Source organism: Lynx rufus, unplaced genomic scaffold (assembly GCF_022079265.1).
Source record: "Lynx rufus isolate CCGP_SWC_20201006 ecotype Redwood Valley unplaced genomic scaffold, mLynRuf1.p SCAF_3, whole genome shotgun sequence".
Classification (NCBI taxonomy): domain Eukaryota; kingdom Metazoa; phylum Chordata; class Mammalia; order Carnivora; family Felidae; genus Lynx; species Lynx rufus.
This window is the reverse complement of record NW_025814845.1, coordinates 18,414,905-18,438,428: the sequence shown is the minus strand read 5'-3', so window position 1 is coordinate 18,438,428 and position 23,524 is coordinate 18,414,905. Positions and strand designations below refer to the sequence as shown.

The 23,524-nt window shown below is 39.1% G+C and overlaps 1 protein-coding gene across 1 annotated transcript in view; it reads right to left on the bottom strand.

Moving 5' to 3' along the window:
• The window catches only part of TBC1D19 (TBC1 domain family member 19), a 145,761-nt gene that overhangs the window by 26,517 nt on the left and 95,720 nt on the right, over positions 1 to 23,524 (bottom strand). The window contains exons 14-15 of the mRNA XM_047092207.1: positions 5,505 to 5,589; positions 2,574 to 2,618 (exon numbers count right to left, since the gene is read on the bottom strand). Of these exons, the coding sequence (XP_046948163.1) occupies positions 2,574 to 2,618; positions 5,505 to 5,589 (130 nt within the window). The remainder of the gene's footprint in view (positions 1 to 2,573; positions 2,619 to 5,504; positions 5,590 to 23,524) is intronic.

The window sequence follows — 23,524 nt, the reverse complement described above, 5'->3', positions numbered from 1 at the left end:
CGCTCTTATGTGCTGGTTATTATAGTTCTTCTATTTTCCTTTGTGAAGCCTCTGATTGCCGTTCTGCTGTTGTTAGTCATTTTTCCCATCTGTGTCGGCCTCTTTCTATGCTTCCACTTTTGTAGGGGGGCATAAACACCAGTAAACCAAGCTTGTTAGGCATGTGTGTTAAGTAAAAGCTCTCCTAGGCATGGAGAGAGCAGGAATTTGACTCCGTGGACACCTCTTTTGGCTCTTCAGAGGTATTTTTCCCCTGGCTTCCTGATTCTTGGATAAACATAAAAAGTTATCTGAAATTTAAGTTTCTGAAGAGGCAGAGGTAATAAACATAAGTAAATGCTCAAATTAAAAATCCTCTCTAATTTAGTTCAAATAAAGACTCACTAACCTCCTACTACAGGTAGGTACTGAGGGAATAAAGATACATGGCCTTCCACCTTAAGAAGCCTGCAATCTAGAGGGGAAGATAAAGCATAAACAAATAATGTCGTGACAATAAAATAGATACCAAAGGCTTTCACACTGGATACTATGGGAGCTAAAAAAAAAAAAAAAAAAAGGGACCATAACCAAACCCGAGGACTCAGGGAATGCTTCCTGAAAAGGATAATGCCTGAGCTGAGCCCTGCACGTTGCTTTGAGAGAGTTGGCAGGGGTGCATGTGCACGTGTGAGGTAATCGTTTGGTATTGCTATGATAAAAGACAGTGAGATAGGAAAAGGTGAAATACAAAGCAAGGAGTCAGACTGAATACAGGCCCGGGTCAAAAGAGGTCCTCGTACATCAGGCTAAGAGGCTTGGACATCACTTGTGAAGAGATGGGAAGCCATTAAGAAAACTTTCAGGAGAGAGGTGTCTCGGTGGCTCAGGCAATCGAGCGTCTGACTCTTGATTTCATTTCAGTAAAGATCTCATGGTTGTGAGATCGGGCTCTGAGCTGGTGTGGAGCCTGCTTAAGATTCTCGCTCTCCCTTTGCCCCTTCCCCCCTCTCCGTTTCTCAGAAAAGACAACTTGAAGGAAAAAAAGCAATTTTTAGATTTTCCTTTTCGATGTGTAACTCAGGCAGCACTGTGAAAGACAAGGCAAAGCTAGAAAACACTGGAAGAAGAGAGACCAGTTAGGTATCTGTTGCAATTAATAAGCCAGAGATGGAAAAGCCTGGATAAGGGCAAGGCGGCAGTTATGGTGAGGAAGAGAGGGAGAGCGAAGTCCCAGATGCATGTTGAAGATAAAACCGGCTGGCCCTGGTGACTTACCACAGGAGAGGGATGCGAGGCTGAGAGGAGTCAGGGTTTAGGCCTTGAATTACTGGTTAGATGAGAGCACAGTGAGTTGTGAGAGAAGTAGCACAGCTTTTTTGTTGTTGGTCTTTATTTTGTTGGTCTTTATTTGTTTTTTTTTTTATTTTTGTATTTTATTTTATTCTTTTTTGAATAGTGGGTATTGGAACAGAAATGAATGCATTTAAGTTGAGATATGTTAAGCCTGAGTTAATTACTATAGAGGTCAGAACTGCAGATAAAAATTTTAGAGTAATGAACAAATAGAGCCGACAAAGCAGGTACATGGGAACATGTATGAAAAGAAGGGCAGCCGAACAAGGGTGGGGTGGGACACTGGAGAACACTGGTGCTTACAGAGGGGCAGGGGAGGATGGCCCGTGAAAGAACCCGCAAGATCACTCTGACAGGTGCGTGGAGAGAACAGTGCCATGAAAGCCAAGCACGGCTTTCACATGGAGAGATCAACAAAAAAGCTCAACACGCCGGTAACAGCTGCATTTTTTGAGCACTCACTGCATATCAGTCACTGTGACGTTTTAGACATTGTGTCTCATTTGATCCACGGGCCCTAGAGGATGCGTCTGAAGTTCAGCGAAGCCATGGAACTTACCAAGGTCATAGGGCGAGCTGGCAGGACTGGGATCTGAACCCAGGTCATCTGGGTTACAAAGCCCATGTTCTTAATTCTGCTGGGGTAACAGAACTTCTTCAGGATGCAACCTAATATTATTGTAATAAGGAATGCTCTAGATTGCTTTTCCAAAAAGCAGATCTTAAAAACTATCCCATAATCTCAGAGGGATATTTAATATCTGATGAGATCATTATACATTTGATCACTTTACACAGTTAAAATAGATTATTTGGCTGATGTATTTCTTCAAGATCTTTTTACTTCATAAATACCACCCTTGTCAAATTAGAAGAACAATAAAGTGTAACACAAGGCAATACACTCAACCGATTTGAGCTCTGCTGCAGGGAAGTCAGAAGGAAGGTCCTGGATGGACCCAGTCAGTGTCCCCCAGAGGAAAATGAAACACCCTGGGCCTGAGTCCACTTAAGTTTCCTCGCAGACACTACTACCGGTCTGAAGGAAAACCAGGGAGGATGTACAGAATTTAACACAAACCTACCACAAACATAGAAAAGTTAATTAAAAGAGCTATTCCATACAAGGTTTATTTTAGATAATGAATAAGTATCCATCTAAAGATAGTGTCACATTTTGTTATAAAAGCTGTAATTTCCCTATTTCCCACTAGAGGAAGCAATAGCATTACTCTTACCATTTGGTGGATAAAATACTGCATATTCTTCTAGTCCTAGTTTTCCTGTAAGAAAAAAACAAACAAACCATAGAAGGTTTCAATATGATTAAATAAAATAAATCTTTAAAAATTAACTTATTTTGTGGATGTACTAATAATGCAATTTTAAAAGGCACAGTACGATCTCCTTTAACTTCATTTAGGAAATGGAATTAATTTGAAAATATACCAGCTAATCTTTTGATATTAGCAAATCCTTTCATCAATTAAAGTCAATAATACAAATTTAAGTGTGAGGCAATTGATACAAAATAATTAAAAGAACAAATGCTTTCAAGTGCCTTAAGCGTTTAAGAAGAGAAGCATCTATTTAGGAGCATCGAATTGTTTTGCTAACTATGAATAATTCTAATCTGTTCATTAAAGTAAGTCCTAAGCTTTGCAGCGCCTCATTGGTTTTACATTCTTATGGAATGTGCTGAAAAGTTAAAAAGTAAATGTCTTAAACCATATAGTGGTAATATTTTCTGAATCCTAAAACAGTTCAGGTGGTCCAAGAATGAGGCTAAATATTGGAAAGCAGAATTGTTTCAGAAAATGAAAGTATATTCGCTATAATCAAATGTTTAAAGTAGTTTTTAAAAAATATAGCTTTCCCTTAACTTTTAAGGTTCTGAGGTCCCCCCCCCACCTTCCATTGAATATCTTTAGATAGCCTTTATCTTGACAGTTTTTTCTAATACCTTTCGTTGACTTTTCTATTGAAAAGTCTCATGCATTCTTGCACTTGGCTTTAAGGTAAGGTTTTTAGTTAAAAAATTTTTTTGCTCTTCTTGTTGGGGGTGGTGGCAGAGAGGGGACAAATAAGAAGAATGAGCAGTTTAGGTTAGGGTGGAGACAACAAGCACTGAGCTTGTGAGTAAGGAGAATGGAATAATGAAAGGTAGATGAGAGAGAGAGAGAGAGAAAGTGCGAGAAAGAGAGACAGAGAGACAGAGAGAGGGAGATGATAGAGAGTACTAGCTGGGTACTAAATATGGGGCTAGGTGCAAACCCTTGTAAATTCCTAAGTGATAAGAGACTAGGAGCATCTTTTGTTCTATTGGGATGACTCTGGCGGACTCCTGGGTGGGGACTGGTCACCAGAAAGACCAAGTCATGATTAGAACCCTGGAATTTTCAGCCCCATCTCCCATTTTCCAGAGAGGGGACAGGAGCTGGAAATGGAGTTAGTAATTGATCATACCTATGTGAGAAACCCTCCATAAAATCCCAAGTAGTCAGGTGTTCAGAGAGCTTGCAGGTGGGTGAACATATCAATATTGGGAGGCTGACACACCCCAACTCCATGGGGACAGAAGCTCCTATGCTCAGGACCTTCCTAGACCTCGCCTTATGTATGTCTTCATCTGGCTGTTCATCTGTATCCTTTATCACATCCTTTCATAAACTGGTAGATGTACGTTTCCTTGAGTTATGTGAGCTGCCCTAGCAAATTAACTGAACCCAAGAAGCAGGTTGTTGGAACCTCTAATCTATAGCTGGTTGGTCAGAGGCACAGGTGATAAACGGGGTTTTGACTGTCATCAGAAGAGTGTGTGTGTATGTGTGTGTGTGTGTGTGTGTGTGTATGTGTGTGAGGGGTATGGCAGTCTCATGGGACTGAGCCCTCAGTCTGTGGGATCTGAGGCTATCTCTGGGTACACAGTGCAGAACTGAGTTAAATTGTAGGATGCCCAGGTGGTGTCGGAGACTTGTTTCTTGTTTTAGGGAAAATTCCCATATATTTGGTGTCGGAAGTGGAGTGTTTTATATGAGTAGTAAATGATACACATGGTAGAGAAACACAGTAGGAAAGAACTGGATTTTTCCCTACACAGGAAGGAAAAATAAGTTTTTCTGACACAGTAAGATATAGCCTAGTTCCTCAAGGACCTTTGATTTTGTGGGGGAGGAGTGGGAATCCTTCCACATGGAGGGAATATATATAGGCCAGAATAAATATGGTAACGTGGGATAATCAGGGAATCAAAGTGAGCTGGGTTAAGACAAAATTGATAGAGGGCCTTAAAATCTTGGCTGAGTTTAGAAGTGAACCCATTAAATAAGTTCTACAGTCAGCTTTTTAGCAAATGATGTTAAAGAAACAAACAAGCAGACCAAAGGTTTCTATAAGCTCAGTTTAGAAGCAGTGGAATTAAGAGAGCCCCCCAGTTTGGGGAGGGGGAGCCTGATCCCAGCCAGGTAATATAGGCTCATCCTAGGGCAGGGGTTACAGCAATCAGGCAGACAGTCAGACTCAGGAGATATGGGAGAAAGAGTTTATTTCTTTATGGGAACAGAGAATGATCACACACAATAGGGTTATAAGCTTTCAGTGATTGGTGTTCACCACTTAATAAAAAGGAGAAATTGAGAAAGGCTTCCTGCTGAAATTAGTTCAGCTGTCAGGTAATAGCAGGATATTGAAATAGCAATATCTGCTAGGCAGCTAGTGATAAAGAAGGGAAGAAAGCACTAAAATAGAAATTAGCGTGCTAATAGCATATAAATTACATCAAATTTTAAGTGCTGTAGAACATTTTGAGAGAAGGAATAGAGAGGGTAAAAAAAAGCAGCAGAAGAAGCAAATTCATGTGATAAACTCGTAGTTAGGGGGGAAAATAAAAGTCAACAGATATGACAAAAACAGCAATAGAGGAGCGAGCAAACAGGAAAGATAAAGGAGGTAACTTTAAGTGCTGCTTCTGGGAACCACCCGCCTTTGATTGTGCTGAGTTGTTCACCCGTGATTTGAGTAGGAGTTGAAAGCACGGTTACAACAATCTGAGAGGAATTTCATTAACAATAAAAAAATTAACAACACTAATATATGCTATAAAATGTAACAGTCTTGCTATGATTTTGTAAGTCTTAAAAAATACTCCCTTTATGTAACTAAAATTTTACCTCTGATGTATGATTTCGGTGGTGAAGCGCTGTTGTACGCAAAATGACCCAACACAGATGTATCCCGGGAGAAACAAAGTAATACCTAGGTACAACAGGGGAAGAAACAAACAATTAAGCACTGTTTTATAACAGGTAATTAATTCATCGCTATTTCCTTCCTAGGAGGCACTGAGGTAGAATCTTTCCAGTTCAGTATTGTGCCTGGAAATGGGAGGAGTGCCCTCTGTTGGTGCACCTGCACTAAGTGTTACAGGGGATGCCAAATGCGATGGCCAAAGTTCACCCAAAGACTTCTCACTGTGAGCCCCGTAAATCTTGAACAAGCTACTAACTACCAGTTGATTCTCTTATTCTGCTTTCCATCTGGAAAAGAGAAGTAGCTGGGAGACATGTGACACGATGACAAATGTATAGGAGGACCCTAGGTAACTACGTGGCCCACAGAGCAGCCTGGGAAGTGCAGGAAGCTGGAACTAGAGTCTCTGCGGGGATGCAGGAGCAGACAGGTGGGTGTGTCAGGGAAAGCAACTCGTGGGTATCTAGAAGGGACAGCAGCAGCGGAACGAGAGAGAGCTAAAGACCTAATACAGGTCAGAAGCTGGTTGTCCTGACCAGCAGGTGCGGTGGGGCAAGTCGGCCTGGAGATGAAAATAGGAAGGGCAGAAAGTCAGGATCAACGATGTCCTTAGGAGGGACCGGGTTGCTGAGACCAGCTTGGAACTTGGGGGCAGGAGGTCAATCCTAAGGTGATTAGTGACAGGAAATCTGGGTCCTGGGATTGAAAAGATGCTACTGAGAAAAGAATCGAGAATGACAGGAAAAGGTAGAAGCCCAGTTAACAGAACAAGGGCACAAGGTCAGGGTTGGACTAGGAAGCAGGAGCCAGTGGAGAAGCTGTGGGTCCAGGACATAAAAAGGGGGCCCAGCTTTAGAAAAAGAATAGATATGGAGATTAAGCGTCAGTGAGGACCAATGGCGAAATGTACCAACCATTGCCACTGATTGACTTTTACTGTATTTTAAAAGACTACGCAAGCAATACACGGTTATGGTAAAAATTGTAAATACAGATCATCAAAAAAGGAGAAAAAAAACACCTATAAGCCCATCAGTGTTAATATTCTGATGTATATCTTTCAGACTGCTCTTATACATATATACATACATACATACATTTTTCAAACAATAGTTAGGCATACTATTCTATAATCTATTTTCTCTCAGTATTATAATAAATATTCCCAGTCCACATTTTTTTAATGTTGCAGAATATGCCACTGTATGAATAAACATAGTTTATCTAGCCTGTCTTTTACTGTTGAACATTTAATTACTTCCACTTTTCCCCAACTATAAACAGTGCTGAAGTAAACTTCCCTATAGCTAAATATTTATGTACACCTTTACTTAAGTTCCTAAAACTGAACCAGCTGTCTGGTCAAAGCAATGGGCATTTTAAATCTAAAACTTTTGATACACATTGTCAAACTGCCCTCTAGATAGAGTTTGTCATGTTTTTGTTTTCAATAATACAGCAATAAGACAGTGTACTTTTTCTCTTATTCTCATCAAAACAGGTTATCAGCATCTTATAAGTACAAACAGCATTTTGCTTTAATTACTAATATGGTTGAACATTTTTCCGTTTGCATTTATTTTGTTATTTTCCAGCTCATCATCTTAGTCCATTTTAAAATAGATGTTTTTAAAATTATTGATTTGTTTACATTTCTTGTATATTAACAATTCTGACCTTTGGTCTAATTACATGTTTCAAATGGCTTTGCTGAAACAATTTATTTTGACACAGAGATGTTCTTTTTTTTGTTTGTTTGTTTGTTTTTGAGAGAGACAGAGTGTGAGTGGGGGAGGAGCAGAGAGAGAGGGAGAAACAGAATCGGAAGCGGGATCTAGGCTCTGAGCTGTCAGCACAGAGCCTGATGTAGGACTCGAACCCACGAACCATGAGATCGTGACCTGAGCTGAAGTCGGACGCTTAACCGACTGCGCCACCCAGGCACCCCCTGACACAGAGATGTTCTTAATTTTTATGTGCTCAAATCTCCCAAAACTTTAATGCTTAGAAAGTTCCTCCCCACATTTAAAATATTCTCTGTATATTCACCTAGATTATGAAAGTCTTTAGGGTTTTTCATCAAATATTTCTGGTTATTCCCCTTTGGCTATATGTCAGCCTGTCTTTTCCAGCCCCTGTGGGGTTAGGTGTGGCCATGTGATTTGCTCTTCAATGAAATACATACGTGTCATTTGAAAATTTCTGAATGAAAGCTTCAAGAATTGGAGCAGTAACCACATTCCTTTTCCCTCTGCATGGCAACCGCCAGTGTTCTAGACAGTGGTTACTCTATCAGCCTAGGTTCTGGAGTGAGGATGACACAGACCTAGGTCCCATCCTATCAGAGGGACATGACCACGAGCAAGAAATCTCAACCTGTGTTGAGATTTTTTACTTGTATGTTATCACAGTATAACCCAGCGCATCCTGACTCAAACAGGAAATTCTGTCTAGCATTTTTTTAGTGGCTTAAAACAATAAAAATTTATTCTCTCACAGTTCTACTGGGCCAGAAATCCAAAATCAAGGTAGAGGCAGGGCCATACTCCTTCCAGAGCTTCTGGGGGAGATTCCTCCCTGCCTCTTCCAGCTTCTGGTGTCTCCAAGTGTTCCTTGGCTTGAAACTGTACAGCTCTAATCTCAGCCTCCAAATTCACATATCTTTTCTTCTTCTCTCTCCTCTAGGTCTCTCTCTCTCTCTCTCTCTCTCTCTCTGTGTCTCCCTCTCGGAGTATAGTTGATATACAATGTTGTATTAATTTCAGAATAGTGATTCCACAATTCTATACACTGAGCAATGCAACCCTTGCTAAGTATAGTTACCTCCTAACACTACACAAAGTTATTATTTTCTTAACTATATTCCCTATGTTGTATTTTTCATTCTTATGACTTATCTATTTTATAACTTGAAGCCTATGCCTCTTATTCACCTATTTTGTCCATCCCCTCACCCCTCTCTAGTCTGGCAACCACCAGTTTTTTCTCTGTATTTATAAATCTGTTTTTTGGATTGTTCATTTGTTTTGTTTTCTTAGACTCCACATGTAAGTGAAATCACATGGCATTTGTCTTTCTCTGTCTGACTTGTTTCACTTGGTATAATACGTTCTAGATTCATTCATGTTGCTGCAAATGGTAAGAGAGATGAATGGATAAAGAAGTTGTGGTATATAAATACAATGGATTACTACTCAGCCATAAAAAAGAATGAAATCTTGCCACTTGCCTAGCATTTTTGATAAATTCATTTTGTGGTAAATGCATTAACCCATTTGGAATTCTGTTTGAAACTGCACCACTAGAGTTGAAATTCTATTCCACTACTTACTAGCTGTGTGACATTGGGCAAGTTACCAGACTTCTTGGTGTTTCAATATCCTCACGTGTAATATGCAGACCCTAAGAATACCTACATCAGAGGCTATTGTGGGATTAATTAATATACATAAAGTGTGTAGAAAAGTGCCTAGCAAATGGTGAATATTATTAAAATGTTAGCTGCAATTACTATTACCACTACTATTATTTTAATTTTATTCTATACTCTGTATTTTCCCCACTGCATATTTAATTTGGGGCTTGTTTTTATTTTATTTTATTTTATTTTATTTTATTTTATTTTATTTTATTTTTTAAAGTTTATTTATTTATGTTTGAGAGAGACAGAGAGAGAGAGAGAGAGACAGAGAGAGAGAGACAGACAGAGCACACGAGTAGGGGAGTGGCAGAGAGACAGGAGAGAGAGAGAATCCCAAGCAGATTCCGCACTGCCAGCGCAGAGCCCAACGTGGGGCCTGAACTCACGAACTGCAAGACCACGACCTGAGCTGAAACCAAGAGTTGGAAGCTTAACCGAATGAGCCACCCAGGCACCCCTGGGATTTGTTTTTATTTATATGGCTCACGACTGTCGTGTTTCTTCAACTTTAAATTTTGTTTATCCACATTTCTGGAAAATTCTCAACCATTATCTTTTTGAATGATGCCTTTGCCCCATTCTCTATTCACTTCTACTTGACTCCTATGACACGTAGGACTGAGCTACACTTACTCAATCTGCCATATCTCTTAATTACTTTTATTATGTGCCCCATTCTGAATGACTTCTACAGATGTTATCTTTTAAAAATCAGTTCACTAATTCTTTCCTTCTGTTTCTACAATGTACCAGGCACTGTTCTAGGTGCTTAGTGCTTGGAAAGATGGAGTTACTATCAACTGAAATAGGGAAAGTTGAGTGGAACAATTTTTTTTTTCAACGCTTTTTTTTATTTATTTTTGGGACAGAGAGAGACAGAGCATGAATGGGGGAGGGGCAGAGAGAGAGGGAGACACAGAATCGGAAACAGGCTCCAGGCTCCGAGCCATCAGCCCAGAGCCTGACGCGGGGGAGTGGAACAATTTTGGGAGTGAGATCAGGGTTCAGTTTTCAACATACCAAATTCGAGATATCTCCAAAAATCTAAGCGGAGGTATTGAATAGGCAGTTGGAGATTGGGAGAGAAGTTTGGATTGAAGATGTAAATTTAGAAGGTATCAACATATACATGATAATGAAAATCACAAGAGAGCTGAACTTGGTGAAATCAGCAAGTGAATGAGTATAACTAGAAAAAGACCAAGAACTGAGACCTGAGGCACTTTAACATTAAGATATGAAGGAGAAGGGAAGGAACGAGTCTTAGAGATTGAGGAAAAACCAAGAGAGGTAGATTTCCCATGATGCTAATAAAGGGGCGTTAGGACCTCTCATTAGCATGGGTCCCTTTGGGTGCTGGGAACTGCTGGGAGGTATAGCATGCTCTAAATAAGGAGGGCAAATCAGGCTGTGATCAGAAAACGTTTCTATGTATGCATTTCTAATAAACTGCCTAATATGATCTCAGAAAAATGGGCCCTGAACTTCTTACTGTTCTAATAATTTGTCATGATTTTCCCCTTGTTCTAAAGAACTATGTGTGTTCTTACCTAATTATGATTTATTTGTAACATTATATTCTCTATCGTTAAAAGGTTTCCCAAATTATATAAGCTTCAGGTTCCCAAAATGCTAGATTTGCCTCTGGTGACCAGTAAAGTAAGAGAAGAACCAGAAAGAGTGTGGTGTCTTAAAAGCCAAGTGAAGACAGGGCACAACTGGGTCACATGCTGTTAAGAGATCAGTTAAGAGGAGGACTGACCACCAGTCATTGGATTTAGTTATTGGGAACCTTCCCAATAGCAGTGTCAGCTCCAAAGGTAGAACATATCTGTTTTGTTTTTTTTTAAATATATATTTTAAATCAATTAATTTTGAAAGAGAGAGAGAAAGGGCATGAGTAGGGGAGAGGCAGAGAGAGAGAGGGAGACAGAGAATTCCAAGCAGTCTCCGCACTGGCAGTACAGAGTCTGACGGGAGGCTCGAACTCACGAACCGGAAGGTCATGACCTGAGCCGAAACCAAGAGTCGGATGCTTAACCGACTGAGCCACCCAGCGCCGCTGTTTTTTGTGTTTTTTTTAAAGTTAACAATGAATTTCAGACATCCTTTCATACCAGTACATATGAACACATTGCTACTTTATATAGAGCTGCTTCATTTTAAGAGCTACCTTGCATTTCATTATAAGTATAAACCATAATTTATTGAATGGGTTAGTCCCTTATAAAAGAACATTTGAATAATTTTCAATTTTATGCTATTTCATGCAGTGCCAAAATAATTTGCCTTTTACTGTGTCATTTCATACACATATGAGTATCTCTGTAGGGCAAATACATAGAAATATAATACATAGAATAGAATTTACAAGAGTAAATAATTTTAATATTTTATTTGATAAATATGCATTTAATTGAATTATTTTATTAGTTCTAATAGCTTTCAGTTAATTCCTTTGAATTTTTATACATCTATACTTGATAATAATTTTATATTCTTTCTGACATCTAGAACTCCAATTTATATGAAAACGTGACAGACCAAAGGTTTTGACCTTTGGGATGCAACAAAGTCAGTCCTAAGGAAGTATGTTGCAATTCAGGCCTATCTCAAGAAGCAAGAAAGGTCCCAAATATACAACCTAACCTTACACCTCAAGGACATAGAAAGGAAACAGAAAATAAAGCCTAAACCCAACAGAAGAAGGGAAATAATAAAGATTAGAGCAGAAATAAACAATAGAAACAAACAAACACAAAAACCCCAGTAGAACAGATCAATGAAACTAAGAGCTGGTTTTTTGAAAGAATTAACAAAATTGATAAACCCTTAGCCCAATTTATCAAAGAGAGGACCCAAATAGATAAAACCAATGAAAGAGGAGAGATCACAGCCAATAAAGACCACAGAAATACAAACACTTATAAGAGAATACTATGAAAAATTATATGCCAACAAACTGGGCAATCGGGAAGAAATGGACAAATTCCTAGAAACTCACAAACTACCAAAACTGAAATAGGGAGAAATAAAAAATTTGAACAGACCCATAACCAGCAAAGAAATTGAATCAGTAATCAAAAATCTCCCAACAAACAAGAGTCCTGGGCCAGATGGCTTCCCAGGGAAATTCTACCAGACATTTAAAGAAGAGCTTAATACATATTCTTCTCAAACTATTCCAGAAAAAATAGAAATGGAAGGAAAACTTCCAAACTCATTCTATGAAGTCAACATTACCTTGATTCCAAACTAGACAAAGACCCCACTAAAAAGGAGAATTACTGGCCAATATTCCTGATGAACATGGATGCAAATATTATCAACAAGATACTAGCAAATTGAATTCAACAGTACACTAAAAGAATTATTCACCGTGATCAATTGGGATTTATTCCTGGGCTGCAGGGCCAGTTCAATATTGGCAAATTAATCAACATGATTTATCACATTAATAAAACAAAGAATAAGAACCATATGATCCTGTCAATAGAGGCAGATAAAGCATTTGAAAAACAAATCATCCATTCTTGATAAAAACCCTCAACAAAGTAGGGATAGATGGAGCATACCTCAACATTATAAAGGCCATTTATGAAAGACCCATAGCTAATATCACCCTCAATGGGGAAAAACTGAGACCCTTACCCCTATGGTCAGAAACAAGACAAGGATGTCCACGCTCACCATTACTATTTAACATAGTACTGGAAATCTTAGCCTCAGCAATCAGAGAACAAAAAGAAATAAAAGGCACCCAAATCAGCAAGGAAGAAGTTAAACTTTCACTATTTGCAGATAACATGATACTCTAGAAACCTGAAAGAAAGTCCACAAAAAAAAAAACAAAAAACGCTAGAACTAATGCATGAATTTAGCAAAGTTGCAGGATATAAAACCAATGTGCAGAAATCTGTTGCATTTCTATATAGCAATAAGAAAATCAAGGAATCTATCCCATTTGCAATTGCACCAAAAACAGATACACAGGAAAAAAACCAACTAGAAAGGTAAAAGATCTGTGCTCTGAAAACTATCGAAACTTATAAAAGAAATTGAAGAGGAAACAAAGAAATGGAAAAGTGTTCCATGTTCATGGATTGGAAGAACATCGTTAAAATGTCTATTCTACCCAAAGCAATCTACACATTTAATGCCATCCCTAGCAAAATGCCACCAGCATTTTTTGCAGAGCTAGAACAGACAATCCTAAAATTTGTATAGAACCACAAAAGACCCCACATAGCCAAAACAATCCTGAAAAAGAAAAGCAAAACTGGAAGCATCACAATTCTGGATTTCAAGCCATATCACAAAGCTGTAGTCATCAAGACAATATGGTACTGGCACAAAAACAGACACATAGATGCATGGAACAGAATAGAAAACCCAGAAATGGACCCATAACTGGATGACCAATGAATCTTTGACAAAGCAGGAAAGAATATTCAAAGGCAAAAAGATAGTTTCTTCAACAAATGGTGTTGGGAAAATTGTACGGCAACATGCAGAAGAATTAAACTGGACCACTTTCTTACACCATACACAAAAATAAATTCAAAATGGATGAAAGACCTGAATGAGAGACAGGAAACAATCAAAATCCTAGAGGAGAACACAGGCAGCAACCTCTTTGACCTCAGCCAGAGCAACTTCTTACTAGACACATCGCTGAAGGAAGGCAAGGGAGACAGAAGCAAACATGAACTATTGGGACTTCGTCAAGATAATATGCTTCTGCACAGTGGAGGAAATGATCAACAAAACTAAAAGCCAGCGTACAGAATGGGAGCAGATATTTGCAAATGACATATCTGATAAAGGGTTAGTATCCAAAGTCTATAAAAAACTTACCAAACTCAACACCCCAAAAACAAATAACCCAGTTAAGAAATGGGCAAAAGACATGAATAGACACTTTTCCAAAGAAGACATCCAGATGGCTAACAGACACATGAAAAGATGCTCAACCACACTAGTCATCAGGGAAACACAAATCAAAACCATGATGAGATACCACTTCACACCTGTCAGAATGGCTAAAATGAACAACATAGGAAACAACAGGTATTGAGGATCCAGAGAGAGGGGAACCCTTTTGCACTGTTAGTGGGAATGCAAACTGGTACAGCCACTCTTATAAAAAGAAATTGAAAAATATGGAGGTTCCTCAAGAAACTAAAAACAGACCTACCTTATGATCTAGCAATTGCACTATTAGGTATTTACCCGAAGGTGACAAAAATACAGATTTGAAGGGGATACATGCACCCCAATGTTTATAGCAGCATTATCAACAATAGCTAAACTATGAACAGAGCCCAAATGTCCATCAAATGATGAATGGATAAAGAAGATGTGATGTACATATTTACAGTGGAATATTACTCAGCCATCTTAAAGAATGAAATCTTGCCATTTGCAATGACATGGATGGAGCTAGAATGTATTATGATAAGCGAAATAAGTCAATGAGAAAGACAAATACCATGTGATTTCATTCATTTGTGGAACTTAAGAGACAAAACAGATAAACACATGGGAATGGGAAGGAAGAGAGGGAAACAAACCACAAGAGACTCTTAATGATAGAGAACTATGGGTTGACAGATGGAGGTGGGCTAGATGGGTGGCTAGATGGGTGATGGGTATTAAGGAAGGCACTTGTGATGAGCACTGGGTGTTGTATGTAAGTGATGAATCACTGAATTCTACTCCTGAAACCAATATTGCACTCTATGTTAACTAACTAGCTGTATATTTGTTCTAAGCAACTAAATTTGTGGTAATTTGTTATAGCAGCACTAATAAACTATACAATTAAAATCACTAATAAAGTAATACAGCCAATATAATAATAAACTAAAACAACCAATAATAAACTAATACAATTAAAGTAAAATAAAATAATGCAAAAGAAATATTCCTACACATATCTTTCTAGCATTGTCTGGAGGGAAAACAATTCCTAAAGAAATGTTTTCATTAACTTTCCCTTAGCAGGCTAGTGGGAACATACTAATGTCAGGAGAAGTTCTGTGCTTAAATATATACTCCTTAAGTCCTTTGCCGCAGAGAAGGCAAGATATTTGAGACCACTCTATAGAGAATATTGGTGCCTGTAAAGGGATATTGCCAGAGAGAGGTCATACGTCAGACATTATGCACTAGTGTGCCAGCCTCGTGTGCAAGCGAAGATCTGCCAACTTCCATTCTAACCAGAGTTGTTTTAGCTTCTGAGATACCAATTTGGTAACTGTAAGGAAGTAACAGTTCAATTGTAAATTTGCTATAAAATGTTGTGAAGGTGCCCGGGTAGCTCAGTCGGTTAAGCGTCTGACTCTTGATTTTGGCTTAGGTCATCGTCTCATGATTTCTGGGTTTGAGCCCCGTGTTGAGCTCCACACTGGCAGTGCAGAGCCTGCTTGGGATTCTCTCGCTCCCCTTCTCCCTGCCCCACCCCAATTCGCACGTGCTCTCTTTCTCTCTCTCAAAATAAATGAACTTTTTTTTAAAAAGTTGTGATTATATACAGATGACAATTTCAGTGAACCAGAAATTAACTAGATAATTAACTAGAAAGCTTAACTTTGATTACTCAGTAATTAAGTGAAAACTGAACTTGATGAGGATGAGGTCACACATGGTAATGACATACTTTATTTAGAAGAGCTGTAAGAACTTGCATGTGTAAGTCTCAACTACGGTTTACACAGCGGAATTACACCTAAAATGTCTATATACAGCTACAAAAGATTTACTTGAGCCTACAGTTTTCTTTAGTGTCTTGAAAAAATTTATGGTGAATGTTTCTAAGAAATAAGTTATTAAAAAGCACATAAGAAACAATAGGTATCAATTGGAAATCACTTAGAACTATTACACAATTTTTTTCACTTATGGCTCTTGCATTTTTACTCACATCAATGTGGAGAATTTCAAATGATAAATTTGCAAAAACGATTCTTAAAACACTCTTCCCTGATTTGAATTTTCATAAATGAAAGGGCAAAGTGGCTTACAAGGGCTTTGAAATTGGGCGGATCTGGCCTCGGCTCTGAGTCTCTGCTTCTTCATCCGTAGAATGGGAATAAACCTACCTTGCAGATAAGAATTCCTTTTAAAGTAAATAAAGTATCTGTAGCAGATCCTGGAACTTAACAGGCCATGCATAAATAGACGATAACAGTGCTAACAATCTCACTTGCAATGACTGGAGAATACTGGGAGAAAACAAAACAAAACAAAAAACAAAGGCCTCTTTCTGGTCTAGTTTCTTGCTTAGGCACGGGCTCTCATCTTCGTATCACATTCTTATAAGAAAAAAACAAACTTTTAAAACCTTCCCCTTCTCTGTGTGACTTCCAACCTGTACATTCTTTCTGAGTGTCTAATCTGAATTCCCGGGGCCACCATGCTTGTAACTATCCGAAACCGGAAAATCCAGTCATTCTTGATTCTCCACCTACATATTTAGCCAGTTAAGGAAATCTACCTTTGATGGCTTGCTCGCTCTCCCTTTCTCTCTCTCTCTCTCTCCCTTCCCTCCCTCTCTCCTTCCAACAAATATTTACTGAACACATACTGTGTGGCAGGCACTGTTCAAAATAATATTGTATGTCACATGCTACGTGCAATGGAAAAAAATAATGCAGACAAGACAGATAATGCAGGCACATATATTGGGAGAAGTTTGCTACTTAAATTAGGGACCTAGAAGTGGTCAGGAAATGAGCCTGAGGTAATAAGATTTTTGGTAGAAGAAAAGCCCCCTGGAAGCACATAGGTAAGTCTAGAATTTAAGGGAGAGGTCCAGAAAGAGATATAAAATGGGGAGTTGTCAGTATACAGATGATATAAAACTGTGAGAATAGATGAGATCACCAAACGCAAAGAGAAAAAAAAAAAAAGAGGTCCAGAGACTTATCCTTGGGGTACTCCAGGGTAAGACAAGGAGATGAGACACGAGACAAGGTGAATGAGAATGCCAGCCGGTAAGAGAGAAGGCAACTAAAACACACAATATCCTAGAAGACAAGTGAATAAAGAGAAGACAAGGAAAGGGGGGTGATTAATTGAATGAAATGAGTAAGACGAGAAGTGGGAACAAGATTCTGCAATATGAAGTCGCTTGTGACTTAGTGGACTTGTGACTTTAGTGGAACAGTTGGACAAAAAGAAATGAAATAAAGGAGGATTCAAGAGAGAATAGGAGGATGGAAATTGAAAACAATATCTACGGATTTTTTTAAAAGAGGTTTTGCTGAATAAGGGAACAGAGGAATGGGGTTGTAGCTGGAAGAATAGGGATCAAGAAAGATTTTTGTTTCATTTTATTTTGCTTTGTTTTTTAGATGAGAGGGATGACAGCACATTTGTACACTGAGAGGAGCGATCCAATAGATAGGGGAAAATTGACAGTAGAAAAACTAATAGGGGCACCCAGCTGGCTCAGTCCGTTAAGCGTCTGACCCTTGATTTCAGCTCAGGTCATGATCTCACGGTTTGTGAGTGTGAAGTCCTTGTGGGGGCTCTGCGCTGACGGGGTTGAGCCTGCTTGGGATTCTCTCTCTCCCTGCCCCTCCCCCTGCTCACATGTGCACTCTCTCTCAAAATAAATAAATAAACTTAAAAAAAAGAAGAAGAAGAAAAGAAAAGCTAACAACTGCACTGCTTTTGAGTGCCAAAGGGACATGAGTTTTAGTGTCCAGATGCAGATGTTGGTTTTCTCATAGACAAAAGCTAGGGCAGTTTATCTCTAGTAACATGAAAGAAAAGCTGAGCATATGGGTGCAGGTACAGTACGTATGGTGCTGGGAATATGTGGCGCGGGGGGTCTCTTCTCAGAGCTTTCACTTTTTTCAGAAAGAGGACTCAAAGCCATCATCTGAAAAAGAGGTGGGGGTATGAAGATTCGGGAAGTGTGCAAAGCCATCGAAGAGACTGGCTAGATAACAGAATGGATGGATGACTGGGCTAGGGAAATGAAGTAGAATATCTGGGCAGAAGGAACAACTCTCTGGAGGTTAGCGGTCACGAATTTAAAGTACAGGCACTCCCGGATGACTCAGTAGGTTGAACGTCTGACTCTTGGTTTCGGCTCAGGTCATGATCTCATGGTTCGAGGGTTCGAGTCCCATGCTTGGGATTCTCTCTCTCTCTCTTTCTGTCTACCCCTCTCCCCTGCTAGTGCTCACTATAAATCAGTGAATGAATGAATGAATGAATGACGCACAGCTAGTTGCGTGTTTTCCTCCAGCCACGTTCAAATGCACATCGCCACCACAGAATTGGTGGAGAATTGTATTCCAGCGGGGTTAAGGTTTTGTCAGGTAATTACTATTAGAAAGTAGGAGGAAGGCAAGGGAGTTGAACACGTATTCAAGAGGAAGCGATTATAAAGATAGATCATGTCATTGACACATCTTTATTTGTTCTCTCCTGTCAGCTCACACTGACCTTGCTCTGTATCAGGTGCTCACTAAGGCTAACCTGAACCGCTCAAGCTGTTCACTGCCATGCTAAGCTAATCTCTCCTCACCAGTTACTGTCTGCACGTGGTTGATGTTCATTTTTGTTGTCCCCATTCTCCTCCAAACTCCTTGCCTTTAAGAACCAGACATTTCTTACAACATTTCTATTCCGAAGCCACCACTAAACTGTATACGATGCTACTCCTAGAATTTATATCTGCTTTAACTCTATTTGCATGGATCATTACATAAACGTATATCAGAACATTTATCAAATTATAACCGTGCAACTGCCTTTCCCCTCATTTGCCACTAAAATGTGAGCTTCATAAAATCTTTTTATGCGGGACCTAACACAGTACCTGCAAGAGAACACACCTGATATGGTGTGATATGGAGACATGAATAAGTGATATTTGATTGCCCTTGGGCCTTTCTTAAACTCCATTCAGTGGCATTGAAATATCTGTAGCTATGACATATTCTTATATGTCACTACTGCTGAGCATATGCTAGATCAACCAGGCACATGATAGAAGGCTTACCACACAACAGAGTAAGTCCCCATTTCTTCCCTTTACTATATAGGAATTCTTCTTTATGAATATTGTATACACTTTGGACCATATGTTAACTTTTTTAGGTTGTCACGCTATACCAGAACCCCAAAATGATTCAACTTCCCCATTTACTTACATAGACTAAGGGGCATCTTCCGAACACATTTTAAAACTGACAATCTAAAAATTTCAGTATCAGAAAGCATTTTTAAGAATTTCATGCAAACTAAAAACTAAACTTTGGAATACTAAAAAGTTGACTTATTAGTCAAAACATTATTTCTATAATATTCAGGGTTGTTGCCTATAAAATTTAGGTAACTAACTAATTTAGGGCCACTCAGGGGCAGTACCTTGTAACACAGACCCAGGTTTTCCTTGAAGAAGGATTACTGGAGGTTTTCTCATCTATCTGTGGACACAGAAATGCCCCATGCCATCTAATTTTGTACTCTAGTCCCAAAACTCAATAAATGGGTTATGTCCTAAGGCATGGCCAGAAACATTAAATTTGCTCCATTATTACCAACAATTTCCTCATAAAGCAATTGTGTACCTAAGCAGTTCTGCCAAAGGAAAGCTTGTAATTAATGATTAAAAAACAAACAAACAAACAAGCAAAAAACGCACAATAAAACAAACTTCCCTCTGTTTTATCTCTCTCTCACGCACACACAGGCACATATCCGAATAAATTTTTTTCCCAGAGAAAAATCAGAACTCAATTTCTGATAATATTGTTTTCAATGCATACAATTTTATTACACAAAATGAACTTCTCTCTAGAAGCCAGACTACTTGTAAAATAAATTATTAAAAGGTATGATCACGGGGGCACCTAGGTGGCTCAGTTGGTTAAGCATCTGACTTCGGCTCAGGTCATAATCTCGCAGTTTGTGGGTTCGAGCCCTGCGTCGGTCTCTGTGCTGACAGCTCACAGCCTGAAGCCTGCTTCGGATTCTGTCTTCCTCACTCTCGGCCCCTCCCCTGCTCACACTCTCTCTCCATCTCTCAAAAATAAACATTACAATTTTTTTTTTAAAAGGTATGCTCATGGAAAGTGTTTCCTTAATAACCGTCAACATGAGGAAAATTTAGTTCTGCATAATTCCCAACACAAAGCTTAGGCATTATAGTTATCCTTTTCTTTATGTTAGAGGGATAAAGATCCACATTAAAGCTTATTTTAGCGTTATTACTGAAGTACTAAAAGTAGCAAAGGCCATGAGATCTATGACTGAAAAAAATTATTTACAATCTAAAAAAAAAAATAAAACAATTGGACTAAAATATTGATAAAAATGGAAAATAAAGGTTAAAGCACATTCCTACAATACTACTCTTTGTGACATTAATTAATATCCAATGTTTTACACAAACACATCAAACCAATTGCAAAACATTTTTTATGTTGTTTTGTCTCCTTAGCTAGCATCAAAGGTAATATAATTTACATATAATATAGAGATCAATAAATATTTACCGATGACCATTCTGCTTTTCTCAGAGAATACATCCATTGTTCATAAAATCGTCCTGTTTGCCAGACTCAGTCACTTATAAGTTTCCCAGGTTTGGGTGGGAGAGGCAAAATGAACACACAATAGTCCCCCCTAATCTGCAGGGAATACATTCTAAGACCCTCCAGTGGATGCCTGAAACCACAGACAGTATGGAACCTTATATATACTATGTTTTTTCCTACATATACATACCTACGGTAAAGTTTAATTTATAAATTAAGGCATAGTAAGAGATTAAGAACAATAACTAATAATAAAGTAGAACAACCATAACACTATACTGTAATAAGTTATGTGGATATCATCTGTCTCTCTCGGAATGTCTCATACTATACTCACTTTCTTCTTTCTGTGAGGATGTGAGATAATGAAATGCCTACGTGATGAAACAAAGTGAAGGAAATGACATAGGCAGTTGATGTAGCCTCAGGCTACCATCGATCTCCTGACTGTACATCAGAAGGAAGATCATCTGCTTCTGAACTACCTCTGACTATGGGTAACCGAAACCATGGAAAGCGAAACTGTGGAGAAGCAGGCTGGTACGTTCAAGGGTTCATTCCGGTCCTTATTTCAAGAAATCGTTACCACCCTCATTCATTACTTAAAAAAAAAAAATGTTTTTATTTATTTTGAAAGAGACAGAGAGAGAGCGGGTGAGGACCAGAGAGAGAGACAGAGAATTCCAAGCAGGCTCCACGCTTATCACGGAGCCTGATGCGGGGCTCGATCTCACAACTGTGAGATCGTGACCTGAGCCGAAATCAAGAGCCAGACGCTTAACTGACTGAGCCACCCAGGCGCCCCTGTTACCAGTCTCATTTAAAAGGATACCCTTACTAATTCTTTTCACTGAAGGAGGCAGTTTTGTTACCTGTTACCTGGTGGTAAAGCCCCCTTTACCACCACCAAAAAGCTTTTGTAATTGTAACTTAAAACCGACAATCCTCTTCTGTCCAGTCACCAAATGGGATGAAATTGTCACCTTTATACTTTCTCTCCCCACACACTGAAGCAGAGCGGTCAACATGCTATAAATCATGCCATCACTGACCCTTAGCTGATATTATTATGTATCATGCTTAGTGTCATAACAGTTTCGTGTTCAGGATCAAAATAATTAGCACTGGAAGGACCAAAAAAATTTAGCTAGTTAAAATTTTTGTCACGTAGCATTTAGTTTGTTTGGCTTCATTTGTTTTATGTCTTTAATACTGAGCAACATGAACTAATCTGTTTCCCTTAGGAATGAGTTCATAAAAAAAATCTGCCACATCTAGAACTAAACTCCATTTAAGGAAATCTGGATCCCCATACAATGACAGTGAAACTTTGGTCAGCCAATAATTACTAAAATTACGCTTTCAGATAAAAGAAGAAAGCTTCTTTCTCGACAATGAAAAAAAATCAAACCTCCTCAATGAAAAAAAGTCTGATGTTAAAATAAACGTTTTCATTCAGTATCTATAGCATGACATGCACTAGAATTAACAGTGGGGACCAAAACCCTTACTGAATTTATATGGAAGAGACGATCATAAAATAATCAAATGAGCCATAATAAGAGCTATAAATAAAAGGTATGAAAAGTATGACACAATACTTTAAAAGTACACTGTAGATGGCCATGACCTTGTTGTGTGTGTTTGTGTAGGGAAGTAGGGAGTAGGTCAGGGAAGGTCTATGCGAGGAAAGGGATAATTTAGCTGAGAGCTGAAGGAAAAAGAGGAATTGCCTTGGAGAAGAGGAGAAGGTAACAGTCTTTCACATCAAAGGAGCTGTAGGTCTGATGGCCCTGAGGTAGAAAGGAATACGAGGAATTTGAGCAGTGAAAAGATCAGGTGGCTGAAATACAGCGTGCCAGAATGTCAGAACAGGTAAACAGTGGCGCTGGAGAAGTGGCCAGAGACATAGGGTCATGTAGGCCCCGGGAGGGATTTTAATCTTTTTGGTTTTCATCACACAAGTGGCATTTGGATTGGTGTTTTTGAAAGACCAGTCTGAGCAATCAGGTAAGAAAAAGAAATAAAAGATATCTGAATAGGAAGAAAGAAAAAAAGCATATTGTCTTTATTTGCGGATGTTATGGAGACAGGGAAACCGAAGGGACCTCATGAGGAAAAATTTTTTCCTTTGCTTCTTTTCTGGCTTCTATTCTTGCTGAGGCCTGCACCCCTGCCCTCCACATGCCTTAATGTAAGTCCTCCTTATAAGGGACAACGATTACTTTGGAGTCTTCTAGCACAACAGAAAGTTAACGATTTCTTTGGAGTCTTCTAGCACAACAGATAACATCTAAGGAATGACCAGGTCAGGCCATCATGTGCATGTTCCAGACCACTGTCCCTGAACACCTTGATGCCAAGACCTTCTGGCTGTAGGGAATAAGTGACTTATGACAGACACCTGGATCCTGTCTTTGTTTTGACCAGTTCCGGGATGCCTGAGAAGACACGTGTACCGGACCACAAGCATCAATAAAAACCCCAGACCCCTAGCAAAGACTTCCTGTACTCCAACTGTACCTGCTCTCTCTATTCCTTCAATAAACTCTGCTTTCACCTCCTGATGGTTCAAGTTTGATTTCCATCCTGTGTGAAGCCAAAGACCATCTTGGCTGGTCCTGTGTGACTCCCTCTGGGTCCTTCGACCCAGCCTGCCTGCATCATCTTGGCGACCGCAAAGGGACCCTCAGAAGAACAGCAGTATCGTCAGATTGAGTCTGCAAAGCACAATTTGGCTTTCAGGAACCGGTAAGTTCCTCCTCTGGGAAACAGTTGGTTTAACGCTGATGTAATTTTTGTCAATGTGTAACTGGTCCATTCTCCAGTGGGGAAGGGAAACTGGAAAAACTGTGCAAACCTGCTCTCTTACTCCCCGTTCTCTCTCAGCTCTGAAACTTTTTTTACTCTGGTTTCCAGACAACTTCAAGGCTGTTAGTTGTCGTGAGAGACTGAGTTG